At 36.3% G+C, this 21,522-nt stretch overlaps 1 protein-coding gene across 2 annotated transcripts in view; it reads right to left on the reverse strand.

Annotated features, from left to right (window-relative positions):
• LOC140142627 (glycine receptor subunit alphaZ1-like) overlaps positions 1-21,522 on the reverse strand; it is a 144,330-nt gene that overhangs the window by 22,388 nt on the left and 100,420 nt on the right. For both annotated transcript variants that reach the window (XM_072164633.1, XM_072164632.1), the window contains exons 3-5: positions 18,187-18,254; positions 4,698-4,915; positions 682-764 (exon numbers count right to left, since the gene is read on the reverse strand). In XM_072164633.1, coding sequence (XP_072020734.1) covers positions 682-764; positions 4,698-4,915; positions 18,187-18,254 — 369 coding nt within the window. The remainder of the gene's footprint in view (positions 1-681; positions 765-4,697; positions 4,916-18,186; positions 18,255-21,522) is intronic.

The following is a 21,522-nucleotide window of genomic DNA, read 5'->3' on the forward strand; positions in this document are numbered from 1 at the left end:
TTAAAAAAAGAATTAATATCTACCAAAAAACATTTCAAAACGTAAGAAGTGGCCAAAGTTTAAAAAAAATCTTTCCTGTGTGGCTTTTCACCCTTTTTAAAACTTGGTCTCATTTATGAAAGTTTCTAAAGGCCCATACGAAGTCATCTATAGTCTACTTGTTGGTTTTCTTAGTTGTCAGTGTTTATTTTGTAGATCAAATGAGTTAATGTTCGTGCGTAATTGAAGTTTTTTTCCGTATAGACGTTATAATATATTTTGATTTAAGAAAAAATAGCAAATACTCACTTTGTTAAATTCTTCATCGTCATGTGCGATTCTGCGCCTTATTTACAGATGTAGGGCCTATATGTAGCAGGTTGACACACAGTCAATTTGCTAAGTATATATAATACTCTACTACTCTTTATGAACATGCAATATAATAAAACATAAACCTTGAAATGTTTTTGATAATACCTAGCCTACGTCATATTGCACCACTTTCGAACAGTCTTAAACCTATAACAGCACATTGTTGCATGTAAAAATTAAGGACTCATTCTCCATGTTATTACTACTTTACTAAATGGGTCCAAGTTTAAAAAAGGGTGAAAAGCCACACAGGAAAGATTTTTAAACTTTGGCCATTTTTTACGTTTTGAATGAAACGTTTTTTTGGTAGATTTAACGTTTACTTACAACTCGACATTGATATATTGCAAGTCTGTGAGTCCATGGGGAAGTATTCCAGCGACATGTGACATGCTAATGTTGCACTGAGTCTGCAAAGAAATAATTGAAATTGATAATACGTGTATGTACAGCATAACACACGTTTTTACAAGTTATCATTATGCTACACATCTTAACCTCCATGGGGGATTCAAGCGGTACGTGACATGCTATTGAAATAGTAACAAGTCATTATGTGCAAGTCAAGTCCAAGTCACAAGTCTATTTATGCAAGTCACAAGTAAGTCAAGTCATTTTAAAAAGTTACAAGTCAGGTCAAGTCACAAGTCATGAAATTACAAGTCAAGTCACAAGACACTTGTCTATTCAGCAGCTGGTCATGGTTGATGGGTATTCAATATGGCGAAAATCTAATTGAGTTTTAGAGTACAAAGTACTAATGAAGTCCGATACAAGAGTGCCAGTTGCTTAGAATGATTACCTAGAGACAGAAATGCAGAGACTTGCCAATAAAAAAGTGATAGTAAAATAATTACAAATGGAGATTTGATCCATGTATTGAGTAGGAATAATTGAAAATCATTAAAAGATGAATTGAGGTGGTTCTAAGTTGAGATAATACAGTGTAGGGTAGTATAAAAATATCATTTGTCAAAAGAGGTATTGTAGAAAAAAGCTAGCTGACAAATGTGTGAAATATCCAGTACGATAAATAATTAGATTCGTTTATATCATGAAAAAATGTTGTAGAAAGCGTAAATTAACCGCGTAATATTGGTAGGCCCTGAAAAGCGCATGTTATGTGTGATGAAATTGCACTCACAGTGCTATGTACACATTTATTCGATATGCAAATTAAAAGAAAGAAATATCAAGTATTGCATTTTACATGCGGATACGAGCAGATAGACATATAATAGCAACCAAGATGGATTGTATAAGCATCATAGGATAAGTGGAGAATAAAACCAAGTTGTGTGAATAAAAGACAATTATGATAACAGAAATGCAAAGAAACGATGCAAAGTACAGCTTATTTGTGATATATAGGGACTGGAGCAGTACTAATTTATAGTAAAAGTATTTAATTACATAACCAAATAACGACAAGTAAGTTAAAATAATTATAAAGTTGGAAACTAATTTTTTAAAATGCAAACGGCATATAAAACAAAGCATCATATTCTCTTTTAGAAGTATGGGTTGCTCTGAAAAGAGCCGTTGAAAAATTCTCAAAAGGTGAGTTGACAGTTTTAGTCGGTTGCCATATCCCCAGGATTGTTGGGCTGCCTTGCTGGAGTTGAATGATGCTCCGTCTTATTAAAGAAACAATTGAACATAAGTTTTGCCCTACGTTGCTGAGAAGGATTGGTGATAGTTTCTCTCAAGTTTTGAAGTCGGGTTAAATAAACCTCACCCACCCTGACAAAAAATCGAAAATCCACATAATGGCTTTAATATATTATTAAAGTATTACCTTTCTGAATCCAGGTTGCTTTATCTGGATCATCAGGGACATTGCAAGATCAGTCATTAAACCATTTTCTTACTGAGGTTAAGATTGCAACGCTAATTACGAAGGGGCGCGAAGTGATCCCTCTTATTTTCGTCTTTATTAAACGTCATAATACTGTTATAATTGGTACTAATATACATTAAGCAAAATAATTAAAATACCAGTTATGTTTACCCCTGCATATCTCAAACAAAGAGATAAATGTCACAATTGGAACCAGGGTTTTAGATCAACGTTTCTTTAACCCTGGAACTACTGAGCCATATTTTGTAATACGGACTACGAAGGGGGTGGGGGGGTGCAACACCCCTTCTAACGTCATATACCGTTATATGTGGTACCAGTGTATAGTTATGGGTCTCCTCCATCCAATGATACCAAAATAAGTACAATAACATTCCCCATATAATGTTGGGAAATTTGGGAAATTCTGGCTATGTAAAAAGTATTGGCAAAATGAGGTTTTAAATTAGAGCTAAAGAGTACAGGTATTACGAGGGCTGGTCAATAACTTCCCGCAACTAGGGTGTATCTCCGCTCATGCATGACTTGGATGACTGTTACTTACGCTAAATACAAGTTTGTACTTTTGTCTTTCAAAACAAATATGTATTAGCGATGCTGAACACTTGATTACGTTATGACATTAGCATAAACACAATAGCGTATGGGCACTGCCTGATTTATGGTCAAAAGTAGTCAAGAAAATCTCGCGCCAAATTGAGGTATTGTTTCATAATTCCAAATATCTCGAGAATAAAAGGCGCGGGTTTTGCAACTTTGTAGACCGATAACATAGAAATGATGCTGTACTCTTTTTATATCTATACCATTTTTATTAAAGGAATGGGATCGTGTTGAATACCTCCAATTTTGAGTAGGCTTTATCACCCATTGTTCTTTACATAATTAGAGATAGAAAGATTAATCGATGACAAAATTTAACCAATGGTACCTGGTTTGATTGGGTATCTACTGATTATTAAAAAGGGAGGTCCCAGTGGTGAAATCACAAACATTTCTTTCTTAATGAACCCTTGTTTTCAAAATGTCTTGTTTTTGTAATCAAAGTAGCACACCATAGAGAGGCTCTGGATTGAATAAGAAATTTGAATTTCGAAAGGTGTACCTAATTTTAGCATAAGATTTTTAGCATAAGCATTAAGGTATAGCAATTCACTCACACAGCTACTGTTCCGCTAACTTTGTATTAGTCATATTTTTAGCGCTTTTTTGATGAAAATTTACTTTTTTCATACATTTTAGGTACTTTCAATCATGCATACCATCTTTTTATTTTTATTGCAACATATTCTATTGTCCTGACTATGATCTCTCATACCATACCAATAATCATATTTGTTTTGTTTTACTTTGGAGATAATTTGGATTCTTTCATCCACCGTGTGTGCTCTTTTCTCGCGATTTTCACACCTTTTTTGTTTGTAAGTAAGGCCTATTTTTGGTGAAGTTCAAAGACGGCCCATTTCCTTATCTGTTGACGGATACATTTCTTCTTTCACAATTATCAATTGAATATACTCAGATTACCTCATATTAAAAATAAGGCTTGTAAACAACATTGGTCCTTACTCCTGCTTCTTTTTATTACACGTTTCTCAACTACAATTCAAATTTCCCGCCAATGTTGACAATTATCATGAGATTACATAATTGAAGGTACTCTGATACTAATTGTTGTGTGTTTTGAAAGACAAAGGTACAAATTTGCTTGATCATAAGTAACAGTCATGCATGAGCGGAGATAAATAATGGTTTGTTTAAATTTTGACATAGTTGTCTTTGTTTTAAGATATACAGGGGTGAACACAACTAGCACCTTAATTCTTTGGCTTACTGTATAATAGCTCCTTGATCAAATGATACCAAAATATTTCCAAATATGTCCCATGCAATATCGCTATATATCAAATTAAAGTCCATATTCTTACGATAATTCACCAGCAAACATTAAAAAGGAATGATCTACGATTATCGTAAGTCAATTGGGTACAAATACGAACTTTGTACACTAGGCCGGATCACAAAAATGGGGTTGTGTTACGGCTAGGTTTATAATTTTTAACGGATCTGGGAAAATACAGAGGTTTAATAACCCTATTTAAAAATTGCTTTTTAGAAAATTGTTATGTTTAGTTAAATTGACACATTATTGATTAAGGTAGTGATGGATCTGGTATTTATTGTTGTTACTGCTGCTATTGTTGTAACTTTTGACAACCACATCTGGCACATCTGGCTCCGCCATGCCAAATAAAATCCTATTTATATAAAAATCATTATGTAAAATGTAAGATGATTTTGGCGTAAAAGTAATGCAAATGCGTTAATTTTGGTGTGTTAATAATATCCAAACTTCTATATGGCTGACTGTCCATTTTAATAATACAAAGGTGACCACATCTCGGCGGCATTACGATCTTCATAATATTTATAGATCACATTAGTCCATATTAATGATTAATAGCAACGTATAATCACATACCTCATACTCATCGAGACACTCCCATTTGGTAGAATGTAGATTAGTTTGTTCTTATATGTTACTTCGTGTACCTTAGCGCTCTTTTCATTAATAAAAAAAATGTCAGGTGACCACACCATATCTACATCTAGTCCTTGAAGAATGAGATGAGATGTTGAATTATGGGCCAGTCGAGGATCATGCCAGTATTCCCGTAGGTACATGGTCAACGAAAAATCCTGAGAAAGGAAAACAGCTTAGAAAAATTAGTATGTGTACATATATCATTAAAAAACAGCAGCAGTATATGTGATGCGATCAAGCAAAATCAGTCGGATCTCGGAAATATTGAATATGCAGTTTCTTATGGGATAGTAACACGCATTTACAAAGCTGCATTTTGCATAAAATCCCATTGAAATTGAACAACCAGTTCCAAAGATATGAGCATTAAGGAGTTTCCAAAACAGCAGGAAACAAAAGGAAATATTACCTTTGTTTGACTGTATCTCAAAATCAATATTTCCGAGTTCCGACTGATTTTGATTGATCACATCACATATTGTGGTTATAAAATCTGCACAGCTTGATACACTATGCTATTCTGGTTAAAAACCATTTGGTTTGGGATTTTCTTTAGCTACATTAGTGAAATCAATGTTTTTTGGCAACCTCAAACCTGAAAGGATAACAATATGAGTGGTTTCATTTTTATCTACACCCCTGTGGTTCTCAGGGGTCGGATGTCAAAGTTGGCCAAAATGTCCTATAATGCTGTAGTATATCTTGTTCCTCTCATCACGGGGAATAACAAAGTCAATTGTCATATTTTATATATACGGTGTTTAGTTCAGGAAATATAAGTTTGAATAGGTCAAATGTCAAACCTTTATTCACAGAGGTCTGTTACGAGCTTTAACAACTCAAAGCCAAAATCACCTTTTACCCGAATTCACACGATGTGCAACAAAAATACACTGTTTTATTAAGTTAACAAAATCTAAGTCTTTAATTAAAGTAAAATATGCTTGATACCTGAAAACAAATGCACATGCAATATAATCACTCTTTTATCTAATTACTACTTAGCAGTCGGTCTTCTTCTCAGTGATCATAGAGTTCTATTGCAATGTTCTGGATGGCTGATGTATATATATATCCTTATTCACTTGTCCTGCGAAAATCACTGTTCAGCGAAATCCACTGTACACTCACATTTATAATCCTTTGGGTATAAAATGCACAGAAATGGTGCTGCTTTCTCCAAATACTTAATCCAAAAGTGGTGTTTCTTTCACCAATCACTCTCTTTCTCAGGTTAACAGGCTTCTTTCTGCGCTGCTCAAATTTATTGACAGATTAAATGCAGATGCATTTTAAAAATTCTGTGCATGAGACATTTCACATTTGGCAATTAAGTACCTAGTGTAATATGACAATTAACCTTTTTATTCCTGACAATGAGATGATTAATTTGACGTATATTACAACATGATAGAACAAATTTGACATTTGGCCCCATTATGACCTTCGACACCTCATGGGAAGCATAGGGGCATAGAAAAAAAAACCCAATTCTAGTTTTAACATTTGAGGTGTAAAGATGCCAAACCCATTGGTTCAACTAATGTAGCAAGACAAAATGCTAACCCAAAAATCTCCACATAGCGCCCTGTAATACCATATGTAGGTAGTATGAATTTGAAATGGTGTTACCGGAATGGGTGAATCCATTTGAATCGACACTCCCTGTGTGGGAGATTAAGGTCATGTATTTCATAGGGGATGTATGGACAGTCCAATGCATGGCTTAAAATTGTTTGCATTCAGTACTGATTACGTTCACGGCTTCAAATGTTAATCTATCCTACCCGGTTTACAGTTTTGTTGCATCGTATTAACTCAATAATGCACATGTTGAGTATAGAACATCGCTCTAAGTAGATTGCATAGATTTTAAAGCATTTCCCAAAATGTATATAAGTTAAGGCTAAACCAAAATATACTTATGTCTCAAAGCCCATGGCAGTTTCGAAATTTAAATTCACAAAGCATTTGCGAGTGTTCAAAAGTACACAGCATAAATGTGTCTTCAAAATTTATCTCGGAATTTCATGATTTTACGGCAAGGAAATGAAAAACAGGAAATAAATAAAACTGAACTTGCCGTTTCAGCTGACATGGACGCGGGGGCTTTGAGGCATAACATTTTTTTTATTTTAGTCAAATGCCGTGTTATTCAATCACTGCGACCCATTCTGTTACTCAAGTAATCCGTATTCCACACGTTAATTTTATACCTCTTGTATATTCTTAATATTACCATATATATATATATATATATATATTCTGGTTGTTTGGTTGGTTAAATCCGCTGAAATAGTTTAACTCAGGGCCGTTCCTAGGGATTTTGCCGCCCTAGGCAAAGCCACTCCCTGCCGCCTCACCAAAGCATACCAAAAAAGTGTTAAGGGGGTTACCCCCTTGAAAACGAATCAGTTTAGACCTATTTGTATACTGTACACCGAAGGCGTCAATTCGAATTTGATAGTGGGGGGACACAAGTTTTGTAAAATCTGACCGCGAACACAGGGGGATGACTGAGGGGAGATGTGGCTTCTTTAATAGTCGTTGGAAAATTTTACAAAATGGGCGCCAAATGAAGGCATTTGGTGGATACTTTTGATACTATTATCAAGTTCCAACTGAAAGAGTTTGCAGCTCATTTCTAGTTGCTAGCCTGGACATTTTGTCGATGGACGACGGGGGAAACAAAATTATCTAGTGAGTATTATTCCGATGCGCGCGTAGTGAAAGTGAAAGTTGCCCGGGAAAGTTAATACACATTGGGCTCATTGCGCGCAAAGATGAAGTGGGCGCGGATTTTCATCTGCCTTTTCTCCGCCCGTTTCTTCTTTCTTTTTCTCTGCCCCATTTCTTCTTTCTTTTTTTCCGCCCCTTTCCTGCTTTCCTTTTCTCTGCTCGTTTCTTTTTCTTTTTCTCAAGTCCCCCTTTTCCTTTTCCGCCCTGTTTTCTGTTTCTCTTTTCGCCCCTTTTTATTTTCCTCCCATTTTTTCTTTTTTTCTGCCCTCATTTTTTCCTCCCCTCTGCGTTTGCCGCCCTAGGCGACCGCCTTACCTGGCCTAATGGTCGGAACGGCCCTGGTTTAACTATTCATGAGTTGAAAGGTTGTTCCCATAGCAGTGGGAAATAATAGTACTATTAGTATTAGTATCTCCCTGTGTGGATCACGCAGAGATGACTGGCGCCATATACACGCCGACTCAGTTGAAGCGTGTGTGTGACATTTCCGAAAATAGCGTTTGTTGAGTAAATATTTGGCAAAACAAATCTGTAAATCAAATATTGACTGCTCTCAAGATTTCAAACCCGTACTTTTTTCGTAGTACGGTTTTAAGATCACCCGGAGCACTAGTTTTGAGCATCTCACAGTGTGGATCGCTTTACGCAGAGATGACTGGCGCCATAGACACGCCGACTCAGTTGTAGCTTGTGTGTGACATTTCCGAAAACCGAAAATAGCGTTCGTTGAGTAAATATTTGGTAAAACAAATCTATATTTGAGGTATATAAATAAAATATTGACTGCTCTCGTGATCTCGTGATGATCACCCGGAGCAATAGTTTTGACCATTAAAGCCATATTATAACATTTGCTGAGGAGGACGCCCTCACTGATTTTTTAAAATTTATTTTTACACGATTATATTGTACTTTATTAAACCAATATAACCTGCAAAAATCAAGACTCTTGGTGCTGTAGTTTTGTCAAAATCCGAGATTTTGAATAAAACGATGGAACCGGCGTTTTATTATTACGATGGAATTATTAGTCGAACGTATACACGATGTTCATAACACACAGTACGTATACGGACGGTGATCTACACAACAAAGGGTCGTACCATAACATGACCGAAGGAGTGGTACGTATTGGCGACATATGCGCTGGTAGTAAATTCCAATTTTCTTTGCTTTGTCGTAGTTGTTCGGCTCAAAAATAAAAGGGAATATATCTGACAGTAAAACCTAACATTTTATGGCAAAAAATGCTAATCTATTTTGTATGAAAATGTTATAATATGGCTTTAACCTCTTGGGTAGTCAATATAGTTGTATAATACACCATAATCTGCATAGATGTCTACTACAAAATGTCAACCCAACAAAATGTCAGGAGACCACTCCATATCTACACCTTGTCCTTGAATGTGAATGCTTCTACTAATAGCAACCCAAAATATTGCTCATTTAACACATGCAAAATGGCCATTAATGCTGTTAACACATTTGTACGTAAAGACATTAAAATATAATCAGCCGAACCAAAGTTCTCTGGAATAACCGTAAACTCATATAGGAACAGTTCATAAATCAATCGCTAGAATTTTTGTTTCATATATATCAATTACCTTGTTTTCATTCCACTTCTAAATGTAATACATGTATGTGATTTCTGTATATTTATGTTGATGACAAATAAACATTACTTATAACCTGTTTTCTATTCCGCTAAAAATTCCTTAAGCTGTGTTTTAACTGAAAATGTATTTTTCCATACGATGGCAAAAAATGCTACAAATATTACCAACTGTCAATATTTGAAGACTAAATTCTCCACGCAAACTGGTCACCTTAGAGACAGAGAAAGAATTCTTTGCAAACTAAAGCTTACAAAAAAGAATGGCGTAAAAGAGACCATTAACGTAATGTGTTATATAAAATCGGTATACATTACTCCGAGGCCTTCGTTCATTATCATCTGCGTAACCGTCAACATGACCAAGGCAAGATAGAGCAGGCCTGATAAAGGAAGCATCTGCTCAAATAAATCGTCTCACGTGTAATAAGCTTGTCATTTAGAATCAGGTTTCAAACGACCGTATAAATAAAACTTTAAAGTGACTCCTTTCTAATCAGCTATTGAGTGCAATAAATTGTGTCGTACATTTGAAATGTCTGAATTAATTTGTACTTAGGCTCAACCATGGTATGTTTAGAGGTGTGTTAATATTGTAGTTTTAAATTGTATGATTTTACACCCCAAGACATCTTGAACACAGCCCATTAGTCCGAAGGTTTGTCAGTTCAATGGGTTAAAGTCAGGTTTTAGGACTAGGGATAAAGTTAGGGTTTAGTGTTAGGGTTAGTGTTAGGTTTTGGGCTAGGATTATGGTTATATCTATGTTTGGGAATAAGGTTGAATGAGATTGAAGCATTTCAAATCGTGACCTTTGACCTTTCTACTTATAACTCCAGAAGGGAAAGTCACACATAGGTGAAAGGTGTACTTTTTCTAGATCGGTGTGACAAGAGGAACAATTGGGTAAAATTTTCAACAGCATTTGAGCAGCAAATGCTTTGCTGCATCTTTCAACATAATCTGACCCTCCTTAACTCAAAATAAGCAATGCTGACAGAGGTTCAGTAAACGTATTTTTGAAATTGGTGGTTTTGAGAATCAAAACATATGGACACTAAAACAATGTCAAACTCACCGGCAGTCGGAGTGTAACGTTTTTATGATTAATTCGACATCAATAACTATCTGCTTTGATGTCATTACGTAAAATCAGTGTTTGTTTTCGGCTGAATTAATTTTTCAAGGGAGCGTGAGCTGCTGAAAATATTTTCGGATGCCCGTTACAAACACTATAGTACTATAGTACATCCAGATTGCTGATTGTACCAATTTTATTCCTTGATTTGCCTGGGAGGTCCTTGGAGGTCCTGATAGTTCTCTTTGTTCATTGTTATTCTTCAAGGTTAGCAACTATTTTAAACTGTTGCGACTTCGTAGTTCACAGCATCTTGAGAATGGTAGCGAGCTTAAGCAAAATTGGCATTGATCATTTCATAGCGAGCGTGTAGACGAATTCAAATATCACAGATATACTTTTGTAAAACGTTCATAACTCATTAACAGCAAAAAATCAACATACTGCAGTTACTGTCCGTTTTCCTATACACAATACACAGTGCTCTCACCATTGACGCGCGACCTTTACAAATAGTGTATGTTAGAAGTATATTGCGTTTGCCTAGTTAACATCACTGTGTGAAAAATAACCGGCCAGTATTTAAACTATTCTCCAAACTTCTAGCAAATATATTTCTCTAACATGACCTAAAATTACAGCTAGGTTAGAAGTTCAGAAATAGTCGCACTTTCGTAGAATATGAGTGAGGGCAAAGCATAGCTAGCTCATAGCTAGCTAAATCCCCGTGTTAATTGAATGGAGATTTGACCGAAAATATTGAGCTATATTGGTAACGGACCGCTCCGTTCTGAAGGATGCCACAAAAAAAACGGTACAAGCTACATTTAAACTATTCTATGAAATTCTAGAAAATATAGTTTTGTAACATGTCCTAAATTGTTAGCTAATTTAGGTGTTTTGAAATAGTTGCACTTTTGTGTTTTAGGAAGGATATGTAAACGACAGATAACACCAAAAATATGAAGAAACTATTTCCAAACCGTGTTAAGTCAACAATCATTATGTTGCTCATTTTCAAGAATGCTGGTTAACAAAAAGCAGGCCATTGTCTCATTTCGTGAACAAAGGTCCACATACCATTGTTTCCTTGCGTTTCCTTTATAATCAGTGACCCAACTGAAGCTGTATTATAGCACCTCATAGCGATACCGCACATATAAAACAGACACATGTGCACAACCAGAGAAGAGTCCGGCAAGGCCCGCAGAGCTGGCATAGTATTTGCTCGCGGGCAACTCAACCCAAACCTCCACGTGGTGTCGGATGGATAACGCAAACTTGGGCTCTGGGGAACAGGCTTGGATGCGAGGAAGTCAAGCTAGCGGAGGATCATGCAAAGTATTTTGACCACGTTTTAGCCCTTCCTCGGCTGACTCAGCCTGGTGTGGCTCTGAAGAGACACCGTTTGGTTTTTTACCACGTCGACAAAGAAACAAATTTGGATTCATCGTACGAGCATATACAGCAAGAGATTTACAACGAGCTAGGTATGAAGAAGATAGAAATAACTAAGATGCAGTGAAGCAGATAATTACGTATTGTGACTGAATGGAGATATACAGGTGCAACTTGACAAAGGAGTGAGTACTGGCGTAAATAACCTCAGTAGTTGAAAGCGCCATACAAATCAACCAAAAACAAAACAACAACAACAACAACAACAAAACCAGAGAAGATCCGATTTAATCAGTTGAGCTGTTTCAATGAGTGTTATCTTGGTTTAATAGCTTTTATTGGGGTTTAAGTCCTGCAAAGGTCGAGATGAATTCTACTGTAGACATGACTGCATCATGAGCTAGTTTTTTAAGTTTATGATTTGTAGAATGAACTTTTGCAAAACATCAAAGTTTTACTTTTCAATAATATATTGATTTAGATAATGAAAATCATAAAAGCACTAATGCTAAACACACATTCACCACTCCTGACAATTTCTGAAACGTCATCATAAAGGATAACAAGATGAGTGGCTATTAAAGAGTATTACGTGGAGTTGTGAAATGCTTATGGCATTAGTGGTAATTGGGTTTACATAACTTAAGCACGAATTGTCACAACTATAGGGTGATTCGGATAAGAATGGACCACCTATATTATTAAGTATGTTTAAATGAATACAACACAATATATTTACATGAATTGTGGCAAAACTGTACTTTTATTTGAAGTTTATGAACTGAAGAACTGAAGAACTGAATGTTGTTGATGAACTTTCCTCTCCCTGGTTATCTATCACTTTGTGGCAGCGATTCTTCCTCCCGCGATCTCCCTCGAGAAGATTTGGAAGAATCGTAGGACCTCCCAATTTCACATAATCCCGTGCATCCTGGATTGTTTTGACCAGCATGTTCTTGTCTGTGGCTAGTGGGGGACAGTAGACTTTCTCTTCCATTATGGAACACACATTTTCATCTGGATTGAGGTCAGGGGTGTTTCTTGGCCAAAAATCCTTGTCCCATTATGAGGGAAATAAGTGACCATATTACCTTTAAATCAAAGATGCAACCGGAAGTTATTTGTTCACAATACATAAAATGGTCTGAAAATGAAAAAAAATGTTGCTCCAATTTCATGGAGAAAGTTTCTACATGGAGGCTGACATGTTGTCTTGAAAATTCATTGATGCCCAGATGTTTAGTGCTAACAATAACTACCTGAGTGCACCATAACTGATCATCTGCCTGGTCCATACTTATCCGAATCACCCTATATAAACGCTCTTTTGTATTAATTAAACTGATCAAATAATAAGCGGCCTCTTCATATAAATCATACCGATGCTTGTTACTCATAGCCAATAATTGGTATTTGCATTTCAGTTACCTAAAAAAAAAAAAAAAAATCACAAATTATCAACCAGGAATGACAAGGAAAACATGTTTGGCAATAAAAAAGGTTCTAAAACAGATTACCTTATTTGTAATGATTTTTGTCCTCGTTATTCCTGATGCCGTACTAGACAGTGGTTGATAATCCATAACGAGGATACCCCATGTACGAAAAGGAGTGCCAGGGAACATCAAGGAAAATATTGGTACAATCAGGAATGGCTGTGCTAGTGAAACCTCGAAGATTTTTCTCAAGGACCGTAAAACAAATTGTTCAAACTTATTATTACGTTTTATTGCGCATTCAATACGCGATGCACAAGTACACTTACTCACGGTGATTACCCGTGCTTGCTTGCGCGTTAACTCATGTTGTTTATTTGCGAGATTGGAACAATTGCGAACTTGGTGGTCAATTAGATATTGTGACCTACATTTGCGTCTGCGCGTTTACAAGTAATTAAATATTGTGCCCCGTTTGAAATATTTGACCGGTACGCTGCTAGTAAGTTTCGGAAAGTAACAGTATTTGTATTGTGCTGTAGGTCGCGCCATATTTTTCTTATGAAATTTGGGTCACAAGAAAAAAGTTTGGGAAACTCCTCAATACCCTTTTACATTCAACCTGTGTTTTACCTCGTACTTCCATGGTTTGACTAAAATGATAGACCGTGCACTCGTTACTTAAAAGCTATTGTGCTAAGCGTGTACTGCAACAATTTTTAAGAATGTCTTTTTTTATCAACCCTTGGAACTTGTGTTCATGTTCGCCTCTTATTACTGTAAGATGATATCGCAGTGTAAAGACAGGAGGCACGTCTCCTCAATCGATGTGTTCACCAATATGCCAAACACGTTCGCAATAGATACTGTCAAATACTACGTCACTCGTCCTCATTGAAATAAAAGTATGACCCAAAACGCTTCCACGAGGCAATGTGTATGATAATGCAATATATTCATATTGATGTTATGTTAACATTTATCAAAAGTTGACCCGTAGGCCAAATTACACAAGAATGCCGTCTAAAGAACACGTAGAATAATATAAAATTTCATTGTATTCACAAATTAGGGCATTGAACTATTTTGGAAGCAGGAAGTCCTGAATTGCAGCTGGGTGAATTTATGCATATTTCGAAGGGTGTGAACATGAGCGCTTTGTCTGGATGGAGAAATGATATCTTTCGCACGCTCTGAATCGGCTAACCTTTAACATTCATCTTCTCTTACAGACGCTCAAGGTCGCAAGCTTGCATAAATCCAGGTTTACCCGCGAATCCCTTTGAATTAGTGAACGAGGATCAGACGGTAAATGCTATCTTCTGGCTGCCCCTCAATAATTTAATCCCTGTTTATTTAATTCAAATAACATACGTTTAAGGGATCTGTAATGAGCGTTTTGAGCGTCTCGACAGTATTTTTCATTTTTTGAAGTTCATGATATAATACAAATTTTATGACAAATTATTAAAATTTGATATTTTTCACATCTTTGATATTTAACAGTCCTCGAAGTAAATTTTATAAATCTAATGATATATTCTTAAAGGCACATATAAAGTCAACAGATGTGGAAATAGGAGATAAAGTGACCACTATATACCAGTTGTAGTCCTACTAATTCATGGCATATTGGATGGCCTAGGGGAAAGTTAGCCCATATTAGTAAGACTATCCTTGCCTTCAAGGTGAAACAAACCTACTCACGTTACCCTCTGGCCATGGGCTGGCCTGGTGTCAGATCTTACCCAGGGAAAGATGACATTCAATATATGCTTTAAAGTGTATGTAGCTGGGAGGAAAAAGCCGACGATCAATTGAAAATTTTGACCTTTCATATTGAAGATATGGATTTTTTCTAAAAAGACCTAATTTTTTTTGGTGTTTTGGGAAAAAATCCATATCTTCAATACGAAAGGTCAACATTTTCAATTAATCGTCGGCTTCTCATCCCACCTACATACACTTTAAGGGGACACTGAAGTGGTCATTTTGAGGAATTTGGGGTTTGGACACCTTTTTGTGATTTCTTCTTATTCAAATACTGTAAAGTTTCAGCTATAATTTGCTTTTTGTTTGAATCAAATCGGACATTGGATTCCGGAGTAACGTTCGATTGGAACAGAAAAGGCGAAAAGAAAATTAGGTTAAATTACGTTCTTCCTATACTTTTACATGCGGCATATTTCTTTTGTATTTTATTGTTTTCAAGCGGCAATATTTAAGATAATTTCTCAGTAAAATTAATTTTCGCATATTAAGCGCATAATTTGCATATTTAGTGTTTCTAGATTTTAAATGGCTTTTTCTGCATGTTGCGAAATGATGCGTGCTAAAATAGAGCGCGCAGCTTTTCTCAGTAACGCAATGTCCGTTTTAGCTAAGATTTGGAGGGTAGGTCACTTGTATATATATATCTAGATAGTTATGGAGCGAATTTTGAAAAAAAGTTTGGTAACAAATGAAACGGGTCGATTTTGCATAATTTTAGGGTTTCGTCATTTCGCGCATCGTAAAATGCTTATTTGGCGCGAAATCAAAAAAGCTCTCTATAGAAACGTAGATATAGATATAAAAGACTTAAATACCACATTTGGTCAAAATTGGACGAACCGTTAACGAAAAAAGCTGTGCGCAACATAGTGCGTAAAAATCCAAGATGGCCGCCGTTACCATGGCAACGGTGTCCAAAAACAACATTTTCTGCGAGCGGAAAAAAACGTATTGTGCTGACACATCACCCCACCAAATATGAAGTCTGTGAGTTAAGTATTTAAAAAAATCATATGAACCACTTCAGTGTCCCCTTAAGTATAAATCAACAGATTTATAAAGTTTACTTCGAGTACTGTTCAATATCAAAAATATCAATTTTTAATCATTTAAAACCATAAAATGTGTAATACATTGCGAATTTCAAAAAATCAAAATTATTTGATATGAGAAGGACATTCTTCGTATTCAGAATGCAATTCGATATGTCTAATGTGCTATAATGTCCCACAGTAAATACTGTCCACACGTTCATACCCCATCCCTTAACCCTGTGTATAACTACAAATGGAGGTTGCAACGTAATACTGTTAAATTTGATAGCAATGTAACACACTGGGTCCCTCAATCAGTGGCGTAGATTTCTTTTCGACACTGGGGGGATGGAGTTTGAAAAAAGTATAGTCAATCGAGCACCTTTTAGCGACATAATAAGTTTATGGTGCAAATGCGCGAAAAAGTTTGCTATTTTGAAGCTAAACTGATTAAATGGTGTAAAAGTCGAATAAATGCGCGCGAAGCGCGGGAAAATTTGTATTTTGAGGGCTAAAATAAGCAAATATGAGGTTCATTTGTTCACAAACCCATTATCAGGCGTCAACATTGGGGGGGGGGGGTGATTGTATGGACCATCCCCCTGGCAAAATATTGGGGGGTTTATCCCAGACCACCCACCACCCCCGGATCTACGCCTATGTCCTCAATCCAATGCTGCAATGTCATCATACTGGACGCGTGCCCTCGCAAAATTGAAAAATCACACGAACACGCGAAGTGTTGGAGTATACCAAAAACAATTTACAGCCAGATGGTATTGCATCACTGGCTATGTATCGTGCATGGTGCTTGGAGAAACTTTAAAGTCACCTGCTCAAATGAAACGAGATCTCTTTATACTCACTTCACCGTAGCTGTTCATCAAAACAAAACGGTAGTGGATGCTAAGTATGTTACTTTGCCATAGTATTGATAACAATTGCTCCAATTTAGTACAAATTAGCCATTTTTTGAAATGAAGCATTTTCTTTAATAGAGAGTTCCCGTGTTTTGGGTTACCCGCCATCTTGGAGGGAAACCTAAACTCCGTTTACAATTTTCAGAATACCAACACTCGCGCAATAATTAGCAAATGTTATTTTGTAGAATGTAGCACCAATAGGGTCATTGACCAAATCAAAGGAATGAGGAATACGGCGGTGCGAATCACGTTATAAACACTATTGTAGTCCGTTCCGCTTGAAAACACGGGAACTATCTATACGCTGCTTTTGGAATATTGGCAAAACAGTACTATATACCCTTTATTGAAGCAGTCCTCATTTTCATTACACAAAAATTACAACTCCGACACATTAATATACTGTTTTGATTTTCCTTTTAAATATCGAGGGTCAAGAAGAACTATTGATGATTACAGTGTTCTCATTCCGAGTGACAAAAGTTCACTGCAATTCATATATTAACCTCCAATTGCCGAATACTAGTTTCTATACTCAACACATTCACACGTCTCATTCTTTAACATAGTTCGTTGAAGAACATTGCCGTAGAACATTGCGATGGAGTGTAAGTGATATCTTGATTTGAAATGTAAACTTTTAAACAGATGAAGCGATTTGAAGATTAGAGTCAAAATATTATGAAAGACAAATCCCTCACCAGACGTAATTATGGCAGTACGGTATGCGGTAATGATCTCCGACATGCTAGTCTTAAATGACATCGTTAGTTAACCACAATATGTTTGCACATTCACAGAAAGACTCGTATTCCAAAACTTTTTTCACCTTTTTTGTTATTGACCACTTCTGCTAACTCCAATTAGGCCATAGTTAGCGATGTGGAAAACTGAATGCAAGACTAAAAATATAAATAACATATACCCAATTACGCAAGTTATTTAGCCAAGTAACTATAAGGACTATCTAGCTGAGACTGGCTTTAGCATTTTGCTAATTTTAATCTGCATAATTAATATTCATTTCATTCATTCATTCATTTTTCACTCATCAAATAACAAAATTAGAATATATACAAAAATCATAATAGAAAATGTGTGAGTGAAGGAATCACAGGAATAAAGGTTAATTTCTTGAAAAAATAAAATAATAATTATGCAAATTAAAATTAGCAAAATGCTAAACGTTACATACTTCTATTCTACTTGTACTACATTATGTAACAAGTCTTAGCTAGATAGGCTTTATAGCAATATGGCAAATAAACTTTTTCATATTTTGCTTCTCATCTTTGGCTTTGGCTTTAAGTTTTCTGCTTCGACCTAATTGGAGTAAGTACAGCCAAACACCGCCAACGGCAGCGAAGTGGATCGAACTATGCAAATAAAAACGAAACCATTGTCTTGTCTCCTGTTGATTCTCTTACCATGCTCCTAGCAGATACATCGCTTAATCTTTCAACCCGCAATCCAAGGTCAACGAAAACCGGATCACCTAATGAAGAGAGCAAGAACGTGCAACAGTAAATGATATTCAATGATCTTTGAAACAGCTACTTAGCTGCTTTAGGCTTTAGGGGATGTGCAATAATTATGAGCCCTGGTGGGAGGGTAAATGGGAGGGGGTAATAATTTTGTTGGCTAGCCGAAAGGGGGAGGGGGCAAGCAAATTTTGCAAACCGAGACGAGGGGGTGGGGCAAACGATTTTTGGCACATATTCATATGGCGCCTTTTAAATAAAACGTTTAGAAAAACGGAAACGCTTAAATATGCAAATTGGAATCTCAAAAAATTGGAATATGCAAGGGGTGGGGTTTAAAGAGTTTTTGGCAGGCCGAGAGGGGGCAAGCGATTTTTTGGTAGGCCGAGGGGAGGGGCGATTTTTTACGAGCCGTGTGGAAATTTTACATCCCCCCGGCTTATAATCTTTGCACAGCCCCTTACTTGTCTATAAAAATGTGTTTTATACTAAATGCAAAAGTTGTCCACGTAAATGGCATATATCAGTGTTTCAGTACTCTTCGGAATTATAAAGATTAAATTGTCAGTGTGGAAATCGTGACGAGGTACTTAGAACGGGGGCCTAATATAGGTAACAGGTGAGAGACTTCCCTCTCGGAAAAATATCTACAGGGCACAGCGTCATCATCCTATATCTTCGTGTCAAAAATTGCCGTGATAGTACGTCGAGTCCACTCTTTCTTCAAAAGCTACACATGGCGATTTTGTTCGAGATAGGCCGCGCGACTCAGGCTAAGCATATCAATACACGATATGAGATACCGCAGCGTTTCCATTCATACACATTTATGCAATCTGTGTATGCTCAGTACCCCATATGGTGTTGCCATTACAAGAAAATTTGATTTGTTGTCAGGTAAAACGCAGGATTTGTTTCCAATACACTAGCTGGGAATGCAATACACTAATAAGCGGGGATTGCTGTTTGGAGTGGATATATTTTACTGCATTTTCACCATACAGATTTTAAATCGTGCATCAAAATTGTGATATATTAAACTGTTTTAGAATATTATTTATGAAAGAACGAAATGGAAGCCCATTCAGCTAAGACCACGGTGCTGTACACTAGCTATAGAATATTAAATCACAAATATATAATACAATACAGCACAGTGAATAGCTATACAACTTTCTTTATCTGTGTCAATAATAGAATATTGATTTAAATGGACTTGAATACATGAGTTTGTACACTCGTCACTGAGCGATCTAGCGATCGGTTTCTAGCCAATCAGATAGGACTCCTTTTCTTGCGTTCGGAAAGGCAAGGTCTCTTATTAGTGAAATACCAATCGCCCGTCGCTCACCAACGGAGTATCAGGACGTGATTCATTTCAGGGAAATGTATTTATTTAGACGCTGTCGGCACTGTGCAGGGTATATTGGGACAGAAATAATAAAAGGTAATTTTTTAATGAATTAATGAAAGGATATTTAAATATTCAATTTGTTTCGCAATAGGGACACGTTTCTCAACGCAATAAAAAGGTTCTGGTTTCCTGTAAATAACTACACTGGTTGCATGCATGCCTGCTTTTAACACTAAACGTTAACACTAAACTGTGTTGCAAGAGGGTAGCCACCCATAGACCTATGCACTTTTTCCACCACCTTCCATACCGTCTCGGGAAGTATGGTGAGGTACTTTTTTGGATTGTATACTACGACTATAGGAAGTAAACAGGTGGTGTGCTACTGGGGGGTAGACGTTTTGTATTCTTCCGACCGTACAACCCATTTGATTGGATAGTAGAAACAATGGGATCTGAGTGAGCTGGATTATGAACCCAAGTGTATTGTAATGTCCTAATATTGCAAGCCCCAACATTTCCTCCGAATTCCCTGGGATAAAAAGTGTATTACAGTACATAAATAGTGCAACCCGATTTCATCCCTAATTCCGAACTATACCTTATTGTTGTTTTTTAATATGTCAAGTTTAGGCTCCGTAAACCGCGCCTCGAGATTAGAGAGATTGCGAAATTTACGTGAAACGTGACACGGGAACGCCAACGGCAAGCTACATTAGTCGAAAATCGGTTATTATGCCCTCTAGAGAGTGAAATCTATTGTGAATTGGTCAATCGTGGAATTACCGTAAGGCGATTACGTTGCGGTTGGTAGCAAAAAATGACGTTCCAAAATGACAAAAAAACGCATTATAAAATGCAGAAAAATGTTATGTTTATCTTGTTATGAAGCGAATCAAAGTATCCTAATAGAACAAGTAGAGTCCGACATGTAATAAAATCCATTTTGGGGGTTAAAATTTGATCTCGTATAGACAAGAAGAAGTGAACAAATTTCGATTTTTTTTCGACGCGAATTCTAACGGGCAGATTTACTATTCATTTGTGTGTGGAAAATGCCGTCCAAAAATCAGCTTGCGAAGAGGCGTTTTAGGCAAGATTGTGTCGTGTTACGGCAAAAATGCGGTATAATTGTCTGTTTGGGACGGGGAACAGAAGTTAGTGCAACGCTATTTTTCGCCTTGCTTTTTCGTTGTGCATTAAACAGCTGTCAAAGTGTTTTGCTTATGGATACTATTCAGCAAACTCAAAAATGTTTTTAAAATATGATAATGCATGTGTTTTTGGTTTTAGTTAAAACATTTTGATAACATATCGATGTTTGTTTATATAAAAATCATGAAAACTCGTGTTATACCGAAAAAATAATACAACAATATTTTAAGCCAAAATTCGAAATGCTATAATAGTAAAATATCATTTGGCAAACATATTTAAGTGTCTATTGTGTTAGAACGTTTATCAGCAAGTTTTGAACTAAAGGTTTTTTGAATGTTATTAAAACTTTTAATGCCCTTGACCCTCATATAACCTTTAACCCGACATTTAACGTTTTCTGTAATATATTTGTGTTTGCTGGGTAGTAATCGAACTAGGCATATTAGATTATCTATTTTCATTTTGCTTTAGAAAGTAAACAGGGTAGTATTTATATGATAATGGAGTTTGTTTCTTGTTATTCGAATAATATACACCAAGACTTCCTAGGCATCCAACACCAAACTCTGTTTAGATTATTTAGACAAATAGCATACACGTGTGAACATAGGCCTGTACTCATTTTCCAATAGCCCGCAAAACTCAAATATCGCTAATCTGGACTGAATGCTTAGAGCATTATAGATACAGCCAGTAGTATTTGCATATCAATACCGAGGAAAGTAGTTCGATGAAAGAAGATAATCTTCTTTGGTTCGATGCACCCAAGG

Source organism: Amphiura filiformis, chromosome 20, assembly GCF_039555335.1.
Source record: "Amphiura filiformis chromosome 20, Afil_fr2py, whole genome shotgun sequence".
Lineage (NCBI taxonomy): Eukaryota > Metazoa > Echinodermata > Ophiuroidea > Amphilepidida > Amphiuridae > Amphiura > Amphiura filiformis.